General features: G+C 47.4%; 1 protein-coding gene across 1 annotated transcript; it reads right to left on the bottom strand.

Moving 5' to 3' along the window:
* Positions 1-1,474: 1,474 nt before the first annotated feature.
* Positions 1,475-19,779, bottom strand: SPINT1 (serine peptidase inhibitor, Kunitz type 1). The gene is made up of 10 exons (XM_066321214.1): positions 19,297-19,779; positions 11,604-11,755; positions 10,134-10,272; positions 8,860-9,030; positions 8,127-8,153; positions 7,077-7,202; positions 6,144-6,194; positions 5,187-5,357; positions 4,460-4,516; positions 1,475-3,397 (listed from the first exon to the last, which is right to left on the bottom strand). The coding sequence occupies exons 1-10, from the start codon at positions 19,724-19,726 to the stop codon at positions 3,201-3,203; spliced, it is 1,521 nt and encodes a 506-aa protein (XP_066177311.1). The 5' UTR covers positions 19,727-19,779; the 3' UTR covers positions 1,475-3,200.
* Positions 19,780-20,009: the final 230 nt, after the last annotated feature.

The following is a 20,009-nucleotide window of genomic DNA, read 5'->3' as shown; positions in this document are numbered from 1 at the left end:
TGCAGAGGTGGACAGCACCAACAGGCAGACTGGACAACGCGAAGGGGCAGTAGTTTCTCCTCACTGAGGCAGCAGCTCCTGGGGCCTGGCAGGAGCCTGGCTCCTCAAGGCTTGGAAAACACTGAGCTCAGTGGGGAAGGCATTGTCTGTGTACACTGCAAGGACAAGGGGCAGGTCCACACCTGGGAGCCTCCTGCACCGCGGAGCAGCTGTGCGGAATGCGTCAGGAGCTCCACGCCAGGAGGAGCAGCTCTGCCCTGAACCAGCCAGCAGCCTCACAGCTGCGTGCTCCTGGCAGCTGCGGAACACGGAGGATGCGCTCCCTGTCCAACACAGCCAGCTGGGGCAATGGGGCAGCTCAGCCGGCACCGAACATTGCTCTTGCTTGGGCAGTGAGGCAGTGAGGCAGCCTCCCCTCACCACTGGCCCCTGAGGAGTGGGATTCTCATTTTGCAAAGTTTCAAATTCTGGGCTCCCGTTTCCACCTGAAATTTCCCAAGAGCCCCCTGGGAAGCAGGAGCCCTTGTGTGGGGTGGGGGTGCAGGGCTGAAGGCGGGAGGGACTCGGGGGCGCGGGCCCAGAAGCTGCAAGGGGAAGGGCTCAGGGCAGACCTGCAGCCTCCAGCAGGGCTGTGTCCAACACCAGCGGACACAAAGCTGTGGTGTAAGCGAAACAGACTGCAAAGCGCGTACCCGCCTCCCTCTGGAGACTGTCAAGAGAAGCAGTCCTGGTTTTAGGTGGCACTCCCAGGCCAGGGATTACTGCCGGGAGGGGAGCGGTGACCCCACGGGCTGAGCTGGGCCCAGCAGAGCTGCTCCTGGAGCAGTGCTTCAGGGGACAGGAGGGATAATGTCTGCACCTACACCTGTAAGTAGCTGGAAATGGCAGGATGTGAGAGCTGGTGTGGTGATGACAGGGCAAAGGCCACGGCCCAGAGCAGAGTGGGGAGAATGCATTCCTGCTGCGGGCGGCACGCAGAGGCCCGGTCAGGGTGGCCAGGGCAGCGGGGCAGGGCAGGTCCACCTGGCTGTCGTACAAACCCACTACCACATACCAGTTACATTTAGCTGACTTTACATCGCAGTTCTTGAGTGATCACCAGCCTGAAGACACAGTTAGAGCGACTCCTGTTTGAAGAATGGTGTCTGCTTTTGGTTTCAGACCCAAACCAGTCTGACCAGCGGGAACCCAGTTTCAGGTTACACCCTGCCTTGCTCTCTGGGTGACTTAGTGGGTAGTAATCTTTCTCCCAGAACACCTCATGCATTAGTTTCCTCTTCAAGTATCCACATATGTTGTATCCTCTGCTTCCAGCCCTCCCCAGCCATGGGACCGCTGCTGAGCAGCTCTCCCGAGATACCACAGCTGAGATACCGCAGTTGGGGCAGATGAAAGGGTGTGAGATAGCAGGCATGGGAACGGTACCTGCTCCCTCTGCGGGTCATTGCCCCTCAGACACCACTCCCAAGCCAGATAAGACAAACATCTCCTTTTTATTATCAGAGTGAGCACACAAAAAAAAAAAAAATAAAGACATTAGGTTTATTGCATAGGCCATGATAGGCTGTAGGAAAAACAAAGAGATGGAAGAAATGATATGAGACAGATCACGAAAAGGAGGAATCTGACCCAGGAACGCTGAGGCAGATGCCTGTGATGGGGAGAGGCATGCAGACAGATTGCCAGCAGACCCTGGGAAGCAGTTTCTTTCCTTTCAGCCCAGGCATTAGCCCAAGGAGGCAGCTCTCCTGCCACTGCACTCAAGAGGACCTGTGACATGTCCTGAGCTGGGAATAGCTTCACCAGAGTGTTCCAGAACTACTCTGCCCTGAAAGAGTACAAGCACTTAAAGTGAAGTCTGTACATGAATTTATGCTTCTTAGACACACACACCCACACACACACCCTGGTTTCCTCTCTCTTCACAGCAGTTTTCCAAGAGCAGCAGGCACTTGAAGTTTAGGGATTGCTACCAGCTCCACAGCTGGCAGCACACCAGGCCCTTCACAAACACCTTCTGCCTGAACAGAAATTCTCAGCTCACTGAGGTACAAGCCTGGTCCAGCAGATGCTGCAGGACAGAGCTTGAAGCGTCTCATTGCACAGGGACAACAGGGCAACATACAGAACCAGGACTGGGAGCAGGACATTGCCGAAGTGGGGATTTCACATGCTGCCTTGGGGCCAGAGATGAGCTTTGGACCTCCCAGAGCTGGGCTGGGATGATCTTGCACCAGAAGGGATGAGCCAGGAGGAGCAAGGAAGCCTGTGGACATTACCTGGTGGTATCCAGACCACTCCTGTGCTCTGGGAGATGCCAGGGACTCAGGTCAGGCTGTGTGCTCAGAGGAACGTGCAGTAAAATCAAAGCTGCATCTTTCCTGCACAATCAGCAGAAAAAGTATGGACACTTACTTCATGTGAGAATAAATAGATATTTTCTCAATGTATTTGGGTTCAGACTGAACACTGGGAAAGCAACCAGGTCAACTCACAGAGAGAAAAATTGTGAACACATACTGTACACAGGAGACTGAAACACAGCAGCCAGCCAGCAAGTCTTTTCTGTTAAAAAAAAAAAAACCTAGTGACTTAAGCAGCTATTTCTGTTTCTGTCCATGATGAAAACAGGAACTGCTGGAGAGTGTCACAGAGCCCTTGGATCAGGTCTGAATGATTATATGAATCCCACAGACCTCAAGAGATGCACCACAACCAGGTAAACTGCTGCAAGGCAGGGCACCTTGCAGAGGACTGGGAGAAGGGGAGGAAAATACAAGGTTAAGTGGCAGAAAGTGACACTGAAAACAAATTGCTGGCTCTGGTGAGCTTGCACCATTCACCAACATGAATGCTACACAGATTCAGTCCCAGGCTCCTTCAGGAAGCTGAGCAAAGTTGTGCTCCAGGTTGGAGCAGGAAGAAAGATGCAATTCAGAGTTTCACTGGATCGTTTGAGGTTAGGAACGGATGGATGTCAGAGAGCAACAGAATGCTCCCAGTTCCTCACTTTCCAAAGCAGCCATTTAGCCTAGACAATCACAAATACTAGTACTGCCAAATCACAGTTGAATCTTGGCCTGATGCTCCAAATGTCTTCACAGAGAACGAGTCCTTCAGGCACAGACCTGTGTCTAAAAACAGAACTCCAGAAGCTTTGGGGAGTGCCCCAGTGCTGAGCTGGAGAGAGAGGCTGTAGGTCAGACTGGTTTGGTGGCACTGCTGTAGAACAGACGCTCAGTGTCCTCTGTGGTGGAGAGGGTTGAGTTGGTTGCAGTGGGAGGCTGACGGCGGTGGCTGTTCTTCTTCCTTTTCTTCAGGAAGAAGTAGCCAATGAACACCAGGACCACCATGATGCAGATCCCGAGGAGCACAGCAATCACTACCTCAAAGGCACCTGCAGGAATATGTGACCATGTTAGAAGGGATGCTCCACAAACGCTGACGCAGCAGGAGTGGCCAGGACGAAGCAAGTGCAAAAGCTGCTGCAGAAATTGTGCTGGCAAAGGGAAGAGGCAACAGCTGGCACGTCAGCAGGGTGGTCACTGCACAAGCAGCAAGGAGAAAGATGGTAACTGCATGGCACAGTCAGCCTGTCTCTCCTAAATGATACTTCCCATCATTTCCCAGATGCACCACGCCCTCTAAAGGCTGTTCCTGACTTTGGCAGGCTTGGCCATTTGACAACCCTAGGAATATCAAATCCTTCTGCAACAGCAGCCTTGTGTCATACCTCAACAGGGAGGCCACCAAAGGGTGGTCACAGAAGGCACCTCCTGGCTGGGACAACACTGAGGGAGCAAGTTAAGGAGGATAGGCTGAGTTTGTGGGAAAGTACTCTTGGCAGTGATGTGAGCACTTGTTCTCCAGCCAACCAAACCCCTGCATCATCAGTGGAGACAGTCAAACATGATACATTTGAGAGAGGGTGTGAATTTAAAGATTAAATTAATCTCTAAGATTTAAGAACAAAAACCTTCATGTGACATTTTTTAAAGAAATGGTATTTCAATAGTTGTGCTTTTTTAGTGCTGTAGAGAGGTTTTATAGGGTCATCACATTTCCCCACGGTCTAGCACTTGATATTATTTGCACATCCACTTGAGCTTTCCTTCTTGTAGAAATTAGTAGTCCTTATGTGAAATTGGCCCTTAGGAAGAGTTTTACTTCCCAATTTTTTATGTTGAACAGTGGAACATTCATGCAAGTTGATGGAAAGAAAAAAGGAGTCTCTGTATGAGCTGCTGAGTCACAGACACAGGAAAGAATGGACTACAGTTGCACAGTGCACAGAAGCACCTCTTTCTTGCCACTGCCAGTATCCCACAAATCCCACACTGAGGCTCTCTCAGCTTCAAAGGGTGTGGGAGAGAAGGATACTCTTTGCAAGGAAAGACAACATATTTTTCAGGACAAGGAAAAGCAACAAGAAAGACTGGTTGGGAAAATTGTTACTCACTTAACATAGCAGTTTGTGACTCAAATGATTCCCATCTTCGGCCAATGACATCTGCTTCTGAATCGGGAACACAGAGGGGAGAAAAAACGTTTTACAAAGAAGGCTGGGAACAAAGGATAAGACAGGTTTCTGAGGAGCTTTCCAGTATTTCCAGTGCTCTGAAGTGACTGAAGCAGCCCTTCTCAACAGCCATGGCACTGAGCTCTCAGGGCTGGCTGTGAGGCTCAGTACAGCAGAGGGAGGTAGTTTGCCTCTTAACAGATGCAGTTTGGCAGAATTCTTCCTGTTGGCCTCCAAAGCAATATGTACCAAGTGTACAGTGTAACTTTTTCCCTTTTTGTTTAAAACTTCAGGTTAGTATGTATCATTGAGGATTTTCTCAATTTCTCCCCTGTCACTTGCGGAGACCTGGTGCCAAGCTAGGAGGTTAGATTCTCTTCAAAGCAGATATATCTCTGGTTAGTTTTGTCATCCTACTTTGTCTCTTTTTCAGCATCAGCACCCAAAATGCTTTCCAGCTCTGTGAAATGATAGGCTGCATTGCAGAAAGATGCTGTAGATCCACCATCCCCCATATGCCATACTGTGGGTCATGCCAGGGTTTGACAGCAGAGCAGCACTGACTGAAAGCTCCCAAGGCACTGCCTCTTTGGAACCACAGAACTTAATCTGAAGTGGTTTTCCCAGTTTGAGCAGTAAAACTCCAGCCCTCACTATGTATGCTTACTTGTGATGCCTGAGCATGATTTCATACACTCTTCCTCTTGTTCAAAGTTGTTGCTGTTGCCACCACAGCCACCGTAGGTGAAGGGGTCACATTTCTCCAAGAACGGGTTATAGTACCAGCGGGAGATGCTCTCAGTGCACCGTCCAGTATCAGGCAAGTCCACACAGTGGCCTGGCAAAGCAAGGCAGAGGTGCTTTAGCCCAAGCAGTGGCTTCCCAGAGCAGCAAAATTTTCTGCTCGCAACAAAAGAGCACAAGCACCATGGCAGAGGAAATCCCTCGCCAAAATAGTGGCCCTCAGGTCCGCACTGCTCAGTTGCCAGCTGGTCAAACTGGCAATGCCAAGGTGAGCTGGTGTCTGCCATAAATCCAACTAGCAAGCAGAAAAAGGAACATCAGGGTCTGCAGTCATGGTAAACTTTAGATTTACTCCCCTGTGGAAATGACATGTCCTTCCTGGGAGGCAGAAGGGAACATGAGGAGCCTGGACACACAGAAACCACAGATAAGCTCAAGTCTTCTCTATAACTGAGCTGCATTTAAGTGACTTGGAATATACTCTTTTAGCCCAGAGATAGGTCCACTGTCTACAGTTTAACAAACAAGGCAAAGATATAAGATTGAGCAGAGACATTGCTGTGTCCCCCACACTGCTTTGGTTTACACTATTTCCAAAAAAAAACATGTTGCAGGGTTTTGTACAGGGCAGTTACTGTGCCCAGCAAGCAACATTCATGAGACCTACCTGGATGGAAAAAGTTTAGGCAGGAGAGTGAAAGCCTGCTGTCAACAGCTGTCCTCAAGGTAAGAGAACAGGCCATTTTCCATACGGGGACTATCCAGATGCTACACCTGGTTTCAGATTTATAGAGGGAAGCAGTTTTACCATGGAACAACAAACTGACAGAAAAACCAAAAGCTGGCAGAGGTCAGCCAAGGTGCTCTGGATGCTACATACCCTGCTTATGTGTGACATTGATCTTCTGCAGTCTATTGAACTCACGAGCATCTGCAAGGGAAACATTTCATGTTAAATCTTATCTGACCAGTTGGAAAGAAATGCCTGCACATTCCTTTACTATCACAAGCCAGAGGAAGGGAGATATCATTTGATGTTCTTACATATCTCAAAGCTATGACAGGAACATGGGAAAAATAAAAAAGTAGTAATAAGAAACTCTTCCCAATTTCCAATCCATAGATACAGAGGCAAAACTAAGGAAAACAAACAGTGCTTTCTTATTTTTGTTTTACATCAAGAAGTATGGAAAAAGTTAGTCCAGGTTTTAAGAAATATAAAAGAGCACTAATGCAGAATATAAGAGAGGGCAAGAGAGATGAATCATAGGCTTGCAAATCTTAAAAGGCAACAAAACACCCACACATAGGAAAGAGATTATAGGAATTCAGAAAAGGTGAGGAGGGAAGGAAGAAGGTAGGAAATAGGGTGGATTTGAGCATCTCACCACTGTGCATTTACATCAGCATAAGACCATATTAAGGGGACTGTGCCACTGGAAAGACTTGAAGAAATAGTGGTTTCCTTCCCCATTTCCCAACTCTTAAGAGAGCAGGTGAGGTGATTCTGTGAGAAAAATATTGAAAGGGGACAGAAAGACAGGCCTGAAGTCTTACAGATAGGTGCAGAGAAGAGAGTCAAAGCGTATTTAAGAGGCAGCAAAGATCACAGAAGGAAGGCAATCTCTTGCAGTCAGCAAAGATACAGGAAATGGCAGAACCTGCAAACCTAATGCTGTGGAAAGAGATAATGCAGGGTCAGGAGATAAGAACAGAAGACAACAAAAAGTATTGACTCAGCATGTATAACTTCCATCAGACCCATTGCTGGGCAGATGGTAAAGTTGTCTGAGCCAGAATTTAAAGTACTTACATTGTTCACAGTACATCTCATCCGATTCATCAGCACAGTCGGGAGTCTCATCACATTCCAGATAGGCATCAATGCAGCAACCATCCTTGCATCTGAAGAAGGGGGCCTGACAGTTCCCATTGCATACTGCATCAGAAACAGTTCAGATAGCTCATTAAAATGCATTGTTTCTCCCTGCAAGATGATTTACGAAGGACTTAAAAGCTGCTGATAGGGCTGGCAAACAAGAAACAAGGCAGATTGGTAAAGGTCTCTCCTCAGTGCCACCCTAGACTCAAAAAAAAAAAAATAAAAATAAAAATTCCTGTTTATAAAGGAAACATTGCTATGGAAACAGTCACGTTTCCTCTCAGAAAGAAGTACATAGCAGGTGGAAGCAAGAATGAGCTACTCAGGAAGAACATGGAGACATTGCCCAAGCATGGGGGAATAAATTAGGAAAGCCAAACTGAAGCCTGCCCACTGGGCTGCAAGAGCTTCAAACCTCTTTGCTCTAGAGGTGGTCCCAAGGGCTGAGTACTGTGCTCAGTTCTCAGTTTTCCAGTGACAAAAAGCATTGGCATACTAGGGAAAATCTCAGCAAGAGCCTGGAGCACAAGACCTAGTATGAGGAGAAGACAGAGATTATAGAAAAGACATTCATTTCGGAGCACAGTATGATGAGAAGCAACAGACAGGAGTTGCAACAAGGGAAGGCAATTCAGTATAAGGAGAAAAATTATAATGAGGGTCATCAAACACTGGAACAGTTTGACCAAAGTGTAAAATCTCCTTTTTCAGAGATACCCAAAACTGAACTGGATACAGTGCTGAGCAGCATAGTATGACTCAAAGCTGGACCTGCTTTCATTAGTGGATTGGATCAGATGACCTCTAAAGGTAATCCCCAACCTAAATTATCCTATGACATGAAAGTGAAAGGCTTAGTAAAGAAATTAGTCTCCAGTGCCTCACTTTCCACACTGAGTCCTAATCAAAAGCCACAGGAATGGACATGAGATACTCAGCCCAAGCCAGCAGTAGGATTACACTGTCCCAAAGGAGACTCACCTGGCTGTTGTCGCCCACCAACAGAACCTGAAGAAACAAGGGGAAAAACAAAATAAAATAAATTTACCACCACAGCATTTTGCCAGCTTAAGATCAGTTTTATATTGCCTTCATGTATCACAGGAGAAGAGCATATTTTCTGAAAGGAAGCCCTGGATTACAGAGGTGAAATATGGATGTCCACCACTCAGAGATGTAGATGAGTTGTACCCACACGAGGCAGGCCTGAAGGAGCACAGGGGAACTTCCCACCACAAGCTAGATCATTTCCCAATTGTCTTTCTTTTCCAAGGCTTTAACCTCCTTCTTAAGCTGTGCACTGCAATGGGCCTGGCAGACGCTCAGCCCATTTATCTGAGCAGTACTAAATTGTTCTCAGTGGCTTGAGGGTGGCAAGGAGGGAGAATAATTTCATTCTGGGAGTGAAACACTTCTGTCCCCCAACTGCACAATGCTGCTCTCTGAATTTAGGTTTCAGACGCAAGATTTCAGACGCAACAAAGATTTGTTGAGGGCTTCTGCAGCCAGAGGAATACCAGGGACACTGTTCAGTGCTTTAGGAGCTGGGTCAGATACACTGGCAGCTTAAGACAATGACTGCCCATCCATAATTAGCCCAGTGTCCCCAGCTCACTGGGCTCTAACTAGGTGTCAGCCGAGAGGCCGCAGTACTTGTCCCCAGGGGCATCACAATCCTGTGAGAAAGAGGGGAATGGGTTTTTGAAGGACTCACCTCTGACATTCTTGCAGGCAAGTTCACACTCCTCTTTCCGTAAGTAGTTATTCTTGTTGGGCTTGCAGCCACCAAAAATGAACTCCTCACACTGCTGAAGGCTGGGGTTGTAAAACCAGCGTGGAAAAGACCCCCGACACCAACCCACCTTCTTTGGAGTCAAACAATGCTCTATCAAGAAAGTTAACAGAAAAGGGTCTGGGTTAGGTAAGTCCTTTGTAAGACTTTCTGTTTTGCATATGTGAAGGCAAACAAAATCTTCCAAAGGACATATCTGAAAGGTTTACAAAATCTTGACCATGGAGAAGGAGAGTAGGGAATCATGGAATTAATTTTTTTATGTGAAAGAAAGGGTCACAAAACCAAAATAGAAGGTGCCACATCCATAAAACAAAAGGAGCTGCATCTCCACACAGCACATAGTTAAGCTGTGAAACTCCTTGCTTCGGGAGGTTGCTGCTTTTCAAAGATTACATGAGGTCAAAATGGGATTCATACCTGGTTATTAAACAAAAAGACACCATCTTCTGCTTAAAAAAATCTCTCAGCTGCAAAATCCTTGGGGATTAGTCAAGCATAGCAGAGATTTACTAATAGCATGTCATGTTCTTGCACTCTTTCCAAAGTACCAACCTCTGCACACTGTTGAATGCAGTGTACTGGAGTTTGGTCAGACCTTTAGCATCACTTGACATGGCTGCTCTTATATTTTTATGGTACCTGAGGTAGGAGAAGACATTCCCTGCCCAGCTACTAGTCAACCATTTGTCCAAGAACTCCTTACTCCTAATATACTAGCAGTGCTGAACATTTTCATCATTAAACAAAATCATTAAAGAAAAAGAAATAAATCCAGGGATACACTGAATGTCTTGCAGACTGCTCCATCTACCCTCCAACCTAAGGGCCTTCACTGCAAAATCATACAGTCAACAAGACCTTTCACATTCTCCTGTTTTGCAACCTCAGCTGCACCCCAAGCTTCATCCACTCTGGTGTGACACAGCAGAGAGCAATGACAGGCAGAGCAGATGGGGTTATTGCAAGCACCATCTCCTGCAAGGGTATGTGAAAACCCCAAAATAGGTTACTATGAATGCAGAGACCTTACTCTACTGGTGCAGGCTGTTACTGGGAAAAGCTGACATGCAAGTCCAGGCTCTTGGTTGTTCTCTTCCTCCATCTACCCCTCTGCTCTGAGAAGAGCACCAAAAATGCTAGAGCAGTACCCAGGCTTGAGAACTCCAGGTAGATATGTGTGGGCTCAGGCTCACCTTCTGTCTGCTCAGAGCTCAACACCATGATGGTGATGTTGGTGAAGTCTTGCTGCTGTGCAGTGTCCGTAACAGTGAGCTGGAAGACGTAAGTCCCCACTTGGAGGTTGGAGATTTCTACCTTATCTTCTTCATGCTTCTGAGAATGCAAAAGAAAGGCTTATGTAGGAGAAAAGTACTTCCAAGGAAGGAGTGACTGAAGCTATGCAAGGTCCATGTTCCTGCACTAGGGGGAAAGGAACTTGGATGGAAACCTTCAAGCAGATGTCTGGCATGAAAAATGTTTCAGTGCTAGATAGTCCCCCCAAACCCATGGACTGGTACCCAGCTGGAATAGAGAGAGAACAAGTACCACAAGCACAATTAGATATTTCATGTTTTGGGGTATTGTGAAAGCACAAGGGAAAATAAAACTCTTTGGAGAGGCCAGAAATACCTGTAGTTTTTACTTTACTTTTTAAAACTAATGGATTATTTACTTAGTACATAGGGAATAAGGTAGCTGTATTCAATTTTATTATCAGAAGAGAAAGCTACAATATTATTGACACAAGTTTTTCTTCTATATATCTCTGGTTTTGATTAGGTTTCAAAAGAATACAGCCTTGCTATATATAATTTTTATGTAGTCAATACATCATAATATTAGGGGAGCTCCCTCCTCCACAGAAGTTGCTTTGGTTGAGCTAGGCCAAAGAGAAAAGGAAAGCAGCACTTGCTGAATGATCCAGATCCCTTGGCACTCTAGAGTTTATCACTGCTGATGTTCAAAGTCAGGTGTGGGCCTGATGTACTCATTTGCTAATTCTTCCAAAAGGTGCTGCAAGAACTCCATCTCAACTCCATGGCTTTCCAAAGCATTTTGCAGAAGTTAAAAAGAAATAATTTGCCCTTCTAAAGCCACAATTTCACTTCTAACATCTAGCAAATAGGAAATGTTCACACCCCAGAAATCTTGGATCCAGAGAGGAGTCATGAGTTCTGCTCCAGCTCAGATAAAATAGGAGGAAGAACTTAATGCTTTAAAGAGAGGCAAAGTCCAGGAAAAGCCCCAGGAGAACAGAAGCAGGGCCTGACACTGGATTGTTCAGAAGTGGACAGAGTAAAACCATGAGAAGGCCCTTCACTGAACTACAGGATCATGGGACCAGAGGCAGCTCTTGTATGGAAGCCCTGCCCTCTCAGCTGCTCCCACCCAGGCAGATCAGGTGTTGCTCAGGAAGACTTGTGACACATCCTATGCAGGGAGCCTGAGACCTTATGAGGCCAAAAATGACACTTCTAAAGTAGTGTGTGAGACAGGAAGGGCAACCACAAGGAGTGCTCCACAATTTTTGGGAACAGGCTCCTGGGTGGACTGGCTTGAAGAGGGAAAGACAAGTTCTTCTTTAAGTCAAGGCTCTGACTGACCAACCTAGTGCAGACCACAGGTGTCACTCAGCAAGCTGCTTATTCCCTGCAGCTCCCTACCTTCATCTCCGCAGAGGGGTGGCCAAGGATTTGTTTCCATTCGTAGCTGACTATCCCATGGTCATCCGTGCTCTCTGTGCCTCTCAGCATCACTGGCTCCCCCGGCTGTACCTTCATGTCCTTGACAGCACGGGCTATTGGAGGGTGGTCATCTGCAGAAGAAATGTAGAACAAGGCTTGGGTAAGAGGTTGAAGGGTCCAGTCCTTGTTTTCATTACAGGAAGACAAGGGAAGGGGATTCTTCCAGGCTAAATCAATCCAGGCTTCAACTGCTGAAAGGAAAATACTTTCATACAGCTGTGCTCCTTGCAGTCTGAGCAAGCAACAGGCAATCAGTACCATTATTACTGCCCTCACTAATTTAGTAAGTCCACCATCCACTACTGGCAGTCTCTTTGAGCCAGTTGGCTCCCTGGGCACTTCTGTCCACAGGAACAACCACAAGAGGGTGGTCCTGTGGCTACAGCCATTGTGCTTCTGAGAGTGGGACCACATCCTCAGCACAGCACAGAGCAACGTCCACCCTTCGCTTAGGGAGATGGCCTCATGTGGGTGTTGAAGAATGTGGAACAGACTCTCATCATTCCTATCACTATCTCTAAGCACTGTGTTAATGTATTTAGCCAGAGCTACACAGTGTGGGACTCAGATGGGAAATATCTCCCTTCCAGCCCACCTTCCACCCCACTCTCTGACATACATGCCTTTAAAACAGCACAAAAACAGCATTCATGAGATTGTTATTTTTGTACTGTTCCACAGATTAGCTTACCAGCAATTTCCACAATCTACTAAATGTTTTTCCGGACTCCAAGTCCAAGAGATGAAAACTGATCCCTGCCCGTGCCAGCAAGAACAGCCTATACAATGACACCACTGAGCCTGCCTGACTCATAACTCCTTTTGGCCTGAATGTCTCTGATCACAGGCTTTGTGCATAGCTGAGCCTGTAAAACTCCACCTGGTAGCACCTGTACCAAGTCCAGGACTCAGTGTTCCAGCTCATCCTGAGTCTTTTGTAAAGGCACCAACCATCATTTATAAGCTAGATAGAAATCACTCTGCCATTACACGGTTATATCGACTGTGACTGAAGGAGAGGATTAGTGTCCAAACCCCTTAGAAAATTACTCCATTAGCTGATTATTTTCACTGTTGCGGACTTGATCCTAATTTCCTCTTTGAGTCCTGTGTATCTGGATTCAGATCCCAGCTGCTGACTCCTGCAGTCTACTGAAGGGACATTTAATATAAGGCATACATACAAACAAACCTGACATCAAAACAGGCCACTTAGTTCTTTTGTCACCTGGTACACACCACTGCAAGCTCTGGAAAGGGGACACATTCCTGCCATTCCTGCTAGGCAAACATCAGGAGCCTGGCAGGAAGAAAGGCAGCCTACTCCCTGCCACTGTCCTGCTGGGGTGAGCCCAGTAGGTGGGTGCAATTGCACAAGGAAAAGACCAGTTTTTCAACAACACAGAGGCTGATCCTCTAACTCGTGACTCCAAATCATGTTTTTCCTTGACATTTTTAAGCATGTACATTTTAAACAAAAAATTATGGGCCAAACACCCAGTTACTTTGGGTTGTAGGTTGCATGATAAGTAAAAGCTCAGTTCTATTCAATGGTCAGCAACTTCTCCAGTTCCCGTCTCTGATTAGCCAAATTTACTGACTCTGCTCACATCCAGAAGAAGAGTCAAGAGTATTTCCTTATTTGTGGTGACTGCCAAGGAGTAATGTTCACTAGAAATTAAGGACTTGTTTTTCAAGTCTATCCCTTTTCTCCTTAGGATGCCTGAAAATTCAGTGACTTTGAGTATTTCTGCCACCCTGACTGTATGAGGCCTTCCCTGGCACCGTGGCTGTTTTCCACCTGAGTTTCAGAACCAAGTGCTGACCAAGCCGGGGTGAGTATCAGCAAACTGCTCGTACAATGGAGACTCCACTCTGTTGTGCTCTGAGAGCCTGTAGGAAAAATGAAAGTTACCTTTGCTATAATGCTCTTTTGACCATGGAAAGTTTCTGCTCTGTAAACTCTGTAATTAACAGGGAGGTTAAACCTTTATGATGCTGTCTGTGGCGTGCTCTTTACTGTGAAACATACTTCTGGAGTCACATCATAAGCAACAATTTCCACTCCCATTTATATAGCACAGGGGTAGGGTATGTATCTTTTCTTTATGATTCTAGAGGAAAACTTGATAGAGGAAATCCAAATTGCTTAAAAAAGTTTCATTTACTCACACTGTATTCATGCCTGAGACCCTGATTTTCGCTTTTTAAAAAATTTCTTCTTGTTTAAAAGCTCATGCAGTCAGTGGCTTGTCTGGCTTCACCTCTAATGAGTTAACTTGAGCCAAAATTGATGGGGGAACAGGAATTTAAAAGATAATAAATTCCTACAAGGGCTTCAAAAATAAGCACTCAAGTGGGGGGAGGCCCCACTAGGGACCTTGCTATGCAAACCTGCAGGCACCATTGAAATCCCATGCCAGAATGTACTTGCAAAGCTCACATTTTGGAGGTTTTTCTTTTATGGAACTCAGATATTAGCTTTTGCCCTTGAGATTTATAGAAAACCAGATTTCCTCTATTCCAGAGCTCATGCAGATACACCCTGAGTAGCTGAGTGTACTCAGAACTCAAAAAGCTGAGCCTTTTGACTACAAAGCAATGCTTAAAAATACTTCAGAATGATTTGAGGTTGTCACTAGAAAGAGCTGGAAAGCTTTCTCATGGTGACTGAGGGGCCCTTACAGCTCACTGCTGACTGCCTTTGCAGAAGCAACCTGCAAACCAGACAAGTGTGGCTTGCACTGGGGACACTGAGGCACCAGGAAGGGAAAGACTTCACCAGCGACAAAAGCCACTGCTCAAAGCCACTGACCAGGCCAGGAACAGAGACAGGAGCAAAAATGAGGCCACCCAAATTCCAGCATCCATAAGACAGAGGACCTTGGAGATTTCAAGCTTTAAAAGCCAGTGGAACCTGTCTGCTACAAAAGCAGGTGGGCAGCAGTGTGGCTCTTCCCACAAAAGCCAAAGTCCTGCTCCTGCATCGCTTCCAGGGAAGTCATTCAAAAGTGAACAGCTTCCTCATCCATCCACATCCATCCATAGAAAACTCTCCATTTCCATGGGCAGAGGTAATGAAGGATGCTGCCACAGTACTAATTTGCCTAAGGTAGAAAATTTGCCTGAGAGAAAGGAACAAGGCAACACAATGCAGTGCCTGGAGAAAGAGAAAAACAGGCTCTTTAGGGCTTTGTCCTGGCTGGGCAGCACATACAGTCATGATAAAGCAGTTTTCTAACAACTCATGCACAGCCAAGCAGCTCTCAGCGTTAGTTTCTAAGGGTTTTTGTGGTGTTTTCTAAGTGGTGCAACACAGTAGGTCAGCTTAACCTCTCTAAAACAACACAGTATGACTGGATTATATTTTCAGAATAACATAAGATGCTGCCACTTGCTTCCCTCCATCCTTCCTCAGAGTGTGGGAAACATTATTTGCTTTAGCAGGCAGAGGGAAAGACTCTCCCACAGGTGTTTTTGCCATTTTAGTAAAGATTGGTTTGTACCTCCAGTCTCTTGAGGAGGCTGGAGCTGGGAACAGGATATGATGTAGCCACTTCAGTAAATGCTGCATGACAAACACTGATTTCACAGCAAGCAGAGGGGAAGCCCCCCATCACCCACTCTGAGCAGGGAGCTGGACCAGCTGGTCTTCCAGAACCCTTCCAGTACACATTAGACTCTGAATCTGTGCTGTGGGTACTGACTGTGCAACTTCCCATCTCCTGGGAACTTAGGGATGAGTAGCTAGTTCAGGGCTCAGCCAAAGGGGGACCTGTCCCAGCCCCAGCTGTGATACCAATGCTGCTCACTTTAGTCACCCACAGAATGGAGACCAGCATGGGACCAAACATTTGAGGAGGCAGGAGCTTCACTCTTGGGGAGCTCTCTTTTTGGAATGCATTACCAAAGTTTTAGTCTGCAAATCCCTCTCCATGGTGAGGCAGAAGCAGACATATCTGATCAGGACCCTGTGGTTCCCAAGCATTTCCGATCTCCCACTCACAAGCCCTGGATTCAACAGCAGGAGGAGAGTGTCACTGAGCATTTCACAACAACCACAAAAGGTTTGGTTCAAGAAATGGACAAAGGTTCAGGGAGGTTATTTTCCAGTTTCACACCCAAAACTGGTTTGCCTAGACCAGAATAAGCTGGGCTAGTTACTTAAACACTGGGCTCCATTATAACCAATAAAGTGCATGGTGAGCCTGCCCCTCCCGGATGAGCCAGGCAGAAAACTCGCACCAAAGTTCAGGCTGAGGAATCATATAAGATCATGCCTTTTAACAATAACATCAGAGACTTCAGGCTGCATGTTAGCTGAAACAGGCAAAAGACAGTGCCAAGCTGCCATCACCAGCTTACAAAGAACTCAGAAGCTCTTGTTCTGCAAAATACTGAAAATATATTTAGATGTCCAGAACCCAGATTTCAGCTGTATTCATTGTTGCCTGTACCCACTTTTTCTGAAGTCGTAACACTGTAAGAGGGGCCACAGGGGGTTAGAGCGGGTACCCATGTCCCTGAGTTCAGTTGCCAACAGTCTCGCTTGTGGATGCCTGAACAAGAGCAAGAGCTCTGCAAGAATATGCTCTCTCAGCTTTCAGCTACTTCCATCAGGCTCCAGAAACACTCAAAGATTAAGCCCTGAGCTGTGTGCTCTCTTTTAAGTGTTACGTAGTCTCCTCCTAAACATATATAAACCTCTTAATTCAACAGGCCTGCTCCCTGCAGTAGCAGGAGTAGTGTGATTCTTATAACATGTGACTTTTTGTTTAATGTCACCCACTGAGATCACTAACTGGATATTTCATTATTCACTAGAAAAAACATGCATTTAATTCTTATCATTGCAGAGGGTGCTGGAAGGGTGATACAGGAAAAGGCTCCGGACACCTGAGAGCAGCACATACAGGAAAGGAATGCATGATAAAGCAGCAGATAAGCTTCCTGCAAACCCTTAGAGCCAGAATCAGGGGGCTGACAGTAACTTGGGATCCAGAGTCATCACAAAACTTCACCTTTTAGCAGTAATACAGCACAACAGCAGGAAAACTACACAGTTTTGTCTCCAGTCCAAAACCTGGGCCAAGATTTTGGGAGGAAGACCTGACATGCCGAAAACAGCTTCCTTCAACACTTGTTTCACCTGGGCCTCTTCAGGCATCCCTAAAAGGACCCAAATTAAAAATGCTGTACAGCTTTCTTATGCTGCCAGGTGAACACACTCAGTGCCCAGAGGCTCCTTCATCTGGCCTCCTGCACCTGCCCCATTGTGCCCTTCCCCTCTTCCCCCCCAGTGACTGCCAGGCATCCACCTTCCTGTCCAGACAGGTCCTGCATGGACCCAATTCCAGAATCATGGCTGGAGGGGCTTGGGGTTTTGGTTTGGATTTTTTTGATTTGTATCTGAATCAAAATGGACATTTGCATTCTAAAGTGTCTCATCATCTGCTGTGGGGAGGAGGACTCAGCTATTTTTCCAGTAAGATAACTCCCTTGGTCTCTTTCCCCTGCTAGCCCTCCATGTCATTCAAGGTGATTCAGGAAGCTTTTGGTATCAAAGATAATGCCTAAAAATTTCAGAGAGGAGAAGAATGCATTTCCCATCAAAGCACAACACAAACATCACAGCCTGATCCAAACACACAGGGGTGAGCTGCCAATCGTCTGTCACTACAGCTGGAGACCTGCCTGGTTCCCATCAGCCTCCAAAGGTCAAACATGGCTGCAGAAGGGACCGAGCCCTGCCTACACCCACAGCAGCCCCAGGCACAAGCCCCACGTGAGTGAGGAGAGGCACAGCTGCCTCCAGGCAGAGTAACCCGAACTGCATTTCTGGAGTGCACTTCACTTCTCACTGATAAGCCCTCCTGGGTCTTCCTGCCCTACCGTAGCCATCCCAGGGTGGGTGAAAGGAGCACTAGGGATGGATTGCAAGATAGCAACTGCATGTTGGTGGCTGGGGTGCTGCACCTCGGTGCCATATTTTAGCAAACATGTCACTTCTGGTCACACAGAGGTCGGTGACCCTGGGACATTTTCTGAAGATTCGCACATGGAATGCCAGACCCTGGACCAGCCAAGGGATGAGGGGCTTGCAGTATTCTTGTATGAGGCACTGCTCCACAGAGGTAAAGAGGCTGAATTACTCAACAGTACACTGTATTTTAATCTAATCTTATGAAATCAGGATGTACTGGAGATGATGCATTCCCTTTTCCTCCTACAGCGAAGCACAGGAGTTTAGACAGCTGCCAGCATGCCACCTCCAGCCTTGGTGATGCGGCCTCCAGTTCCTCCCTAAGTGCAGCTCCTGTGAAAAGGATTTTGAGCCTGGAACAGAGATGCAGGAGAACTAATGAAACATTGAGACACTTTTACCAGAAGGCCCTAAAATCCAGTAGGAAGCCACAATTAGGGACAGAGGACCAGGAGGACCATTTCTGCCATTCTGCTTCTGTTCAAACCAGCAGCACCCAACAGGCTGCTTCAGGGAAGTCATGCTCTGCTACAAACCCCTCACACTGCTTCTCAGGAGAGAGAAGTGGTCATTGTGGAGTTTGGGGCCATTTCCTACCTCCAGAACCCACAAGACCTCAGGCTGGCACATCCCAGCAGAAGATCAAAGATCTGTTCAGCTCACATCATCAAGCCCTTGCACACACCTGGATGCTCCCCTTGCCATCTTCACAGATCCTTTCCTTCCCATAGGTGAGCTGGGAGGGGGTGTGAGGAGGATTACCCATAGAGATATCCCCAAACAGCCCTGCCCAGGGATCAACAAATGATAAACTGGTTATGGTTGTTATGGTTGCCAAAGACTCAGCCAGGCTAGAGACATGCCAGCCTTCTTAGGCTTCAACCAAAACACAGAAGCAGAGGGCAAAAGGACAAACTGCTGTGTTTTTAATGTTTCTGAGCACACTGCAATTCTTTGGAGATAGCAGATGGCCAGCTTCAGATCAGTTCATTTTCCATCTGACTCTCTGTGTCCAGGTGCAATCTTTTAGAGCAGGGAAACAGGGATTGAGGAGGAGAAACCCACCTCCAAAGGGGAAATTTTATAACCAGCCTCCTCCAGCAGCAGTGACCAGCCCCAACAAGCAGAGCAATACTGACACACCTCACCATCCAGGCTGCTGTTAAATAAAGGTAAGTGGATTGCATCCTGCCTCCAGCCCCTGAGCAATTAAGAGATTAATGCAGCCCTTTAAAACCTGGTGATGTGCAGATTTTTAGAGGATTTCACTTTTCAACCTCAAAGGCCCAGGGGAATGGAGAAGAAAAATAATACCTTTTTCTCTACATTGTCAAGCAGTAAAAACTCTGACCTTGGTAATGACACACTCCACCTGCTTCAAACACGTTAAAGAGATATTCCCTATTCATTTAGTAACAGGTAAACTGAGGCACAGATCCTAAAAATGGGTATTGGGGGTTGGGAAAACCTTTGTGGCAGAAGAAAGCACAAACCCATCATCTTTAACATCACTCTACCCCGAGTGTTTGGAAGCATTGCTCCTCATATGATGGCCGGAGGAGCTGGCACCAAGTAACCATTAATGCTCTTCCAGACCGGGTTTGCAGGGATCCATTACGGGCACCTTACCACTAGGTCTGTGATTCTGCATTGCCCGGTAGGAATCGTACACCTCCTTCTTCAAGAAGTTGAGGAAGCCGATCTTCCTGGCAAACCTGCAGACGAAAGCTTTCTCATAGAGGCAATTGAGGAGAAAGCAGCCCTGGATGTGGTCTTCCTCCGAGCCCGGGCCCTGCTCCACCAGAGCCAGGTTACAGGTGGGCTCCCTACAGCAGGCTCTCATGCAGTCCCTGCTCCGATGCACCATGGGGGACGACAAGAAGGTGGCTCCATTCTGGACGGAGGCGTCTGTGTCCAGCACCCAATCCGGCAGCCCTGCCGTGAAGTTCTCCAGGCACATTTCACCGAAGGGTTTTTCCTTCTGCCCTTCGCCCAGGTCCAGCACCAGCGCCAAGCAGACCCAGGGCACAAACCACGGACCCGGACTCCTTCTGGCCATCCTGGCGCCCCGATTCTCGCTGTTTTGAGACTTCGAGCCTTTCCTAGAGGAAGGGAGAAGACATATGAAGCTAAGGGGGACGGTGTTCAAGTGCGTGCCAACCCGAGCGCCAGAGGGAGCCGGAGCATGGCCGAGGCTGCGCTCCGGATTCCGGCTCGCCCCGAGGTGGCCGGTGTGTCCCCTGACCCCGCACCTCGTCCCCGGGCGTGTGCTCCCGGTCCCCCACCTGGGCGCTCCCGGCGGAAGCCGCTGCTGGCAGCGGGCTGTCCCCGCCGCCCCGCTG

Source organism: Sylvia atricapilla, chromosome 6 (genome assembly GCF_009819655.1).
Source record: "Sylvia atricapilla isolate bSylAtr1 chromosome 6, bSylAtr1.pri, whole genome shotgun sequence".
NCBI lineage: Eukaryota > Metazoa > Chordata > Aves > Passeriformes > Sylviidae > Sylvia > Sylvia atricapilla.
Note: the sequence above shows the minus strand (reverse complement) of the source record. Positions and strands in the feature narration are given on the sequence as shown.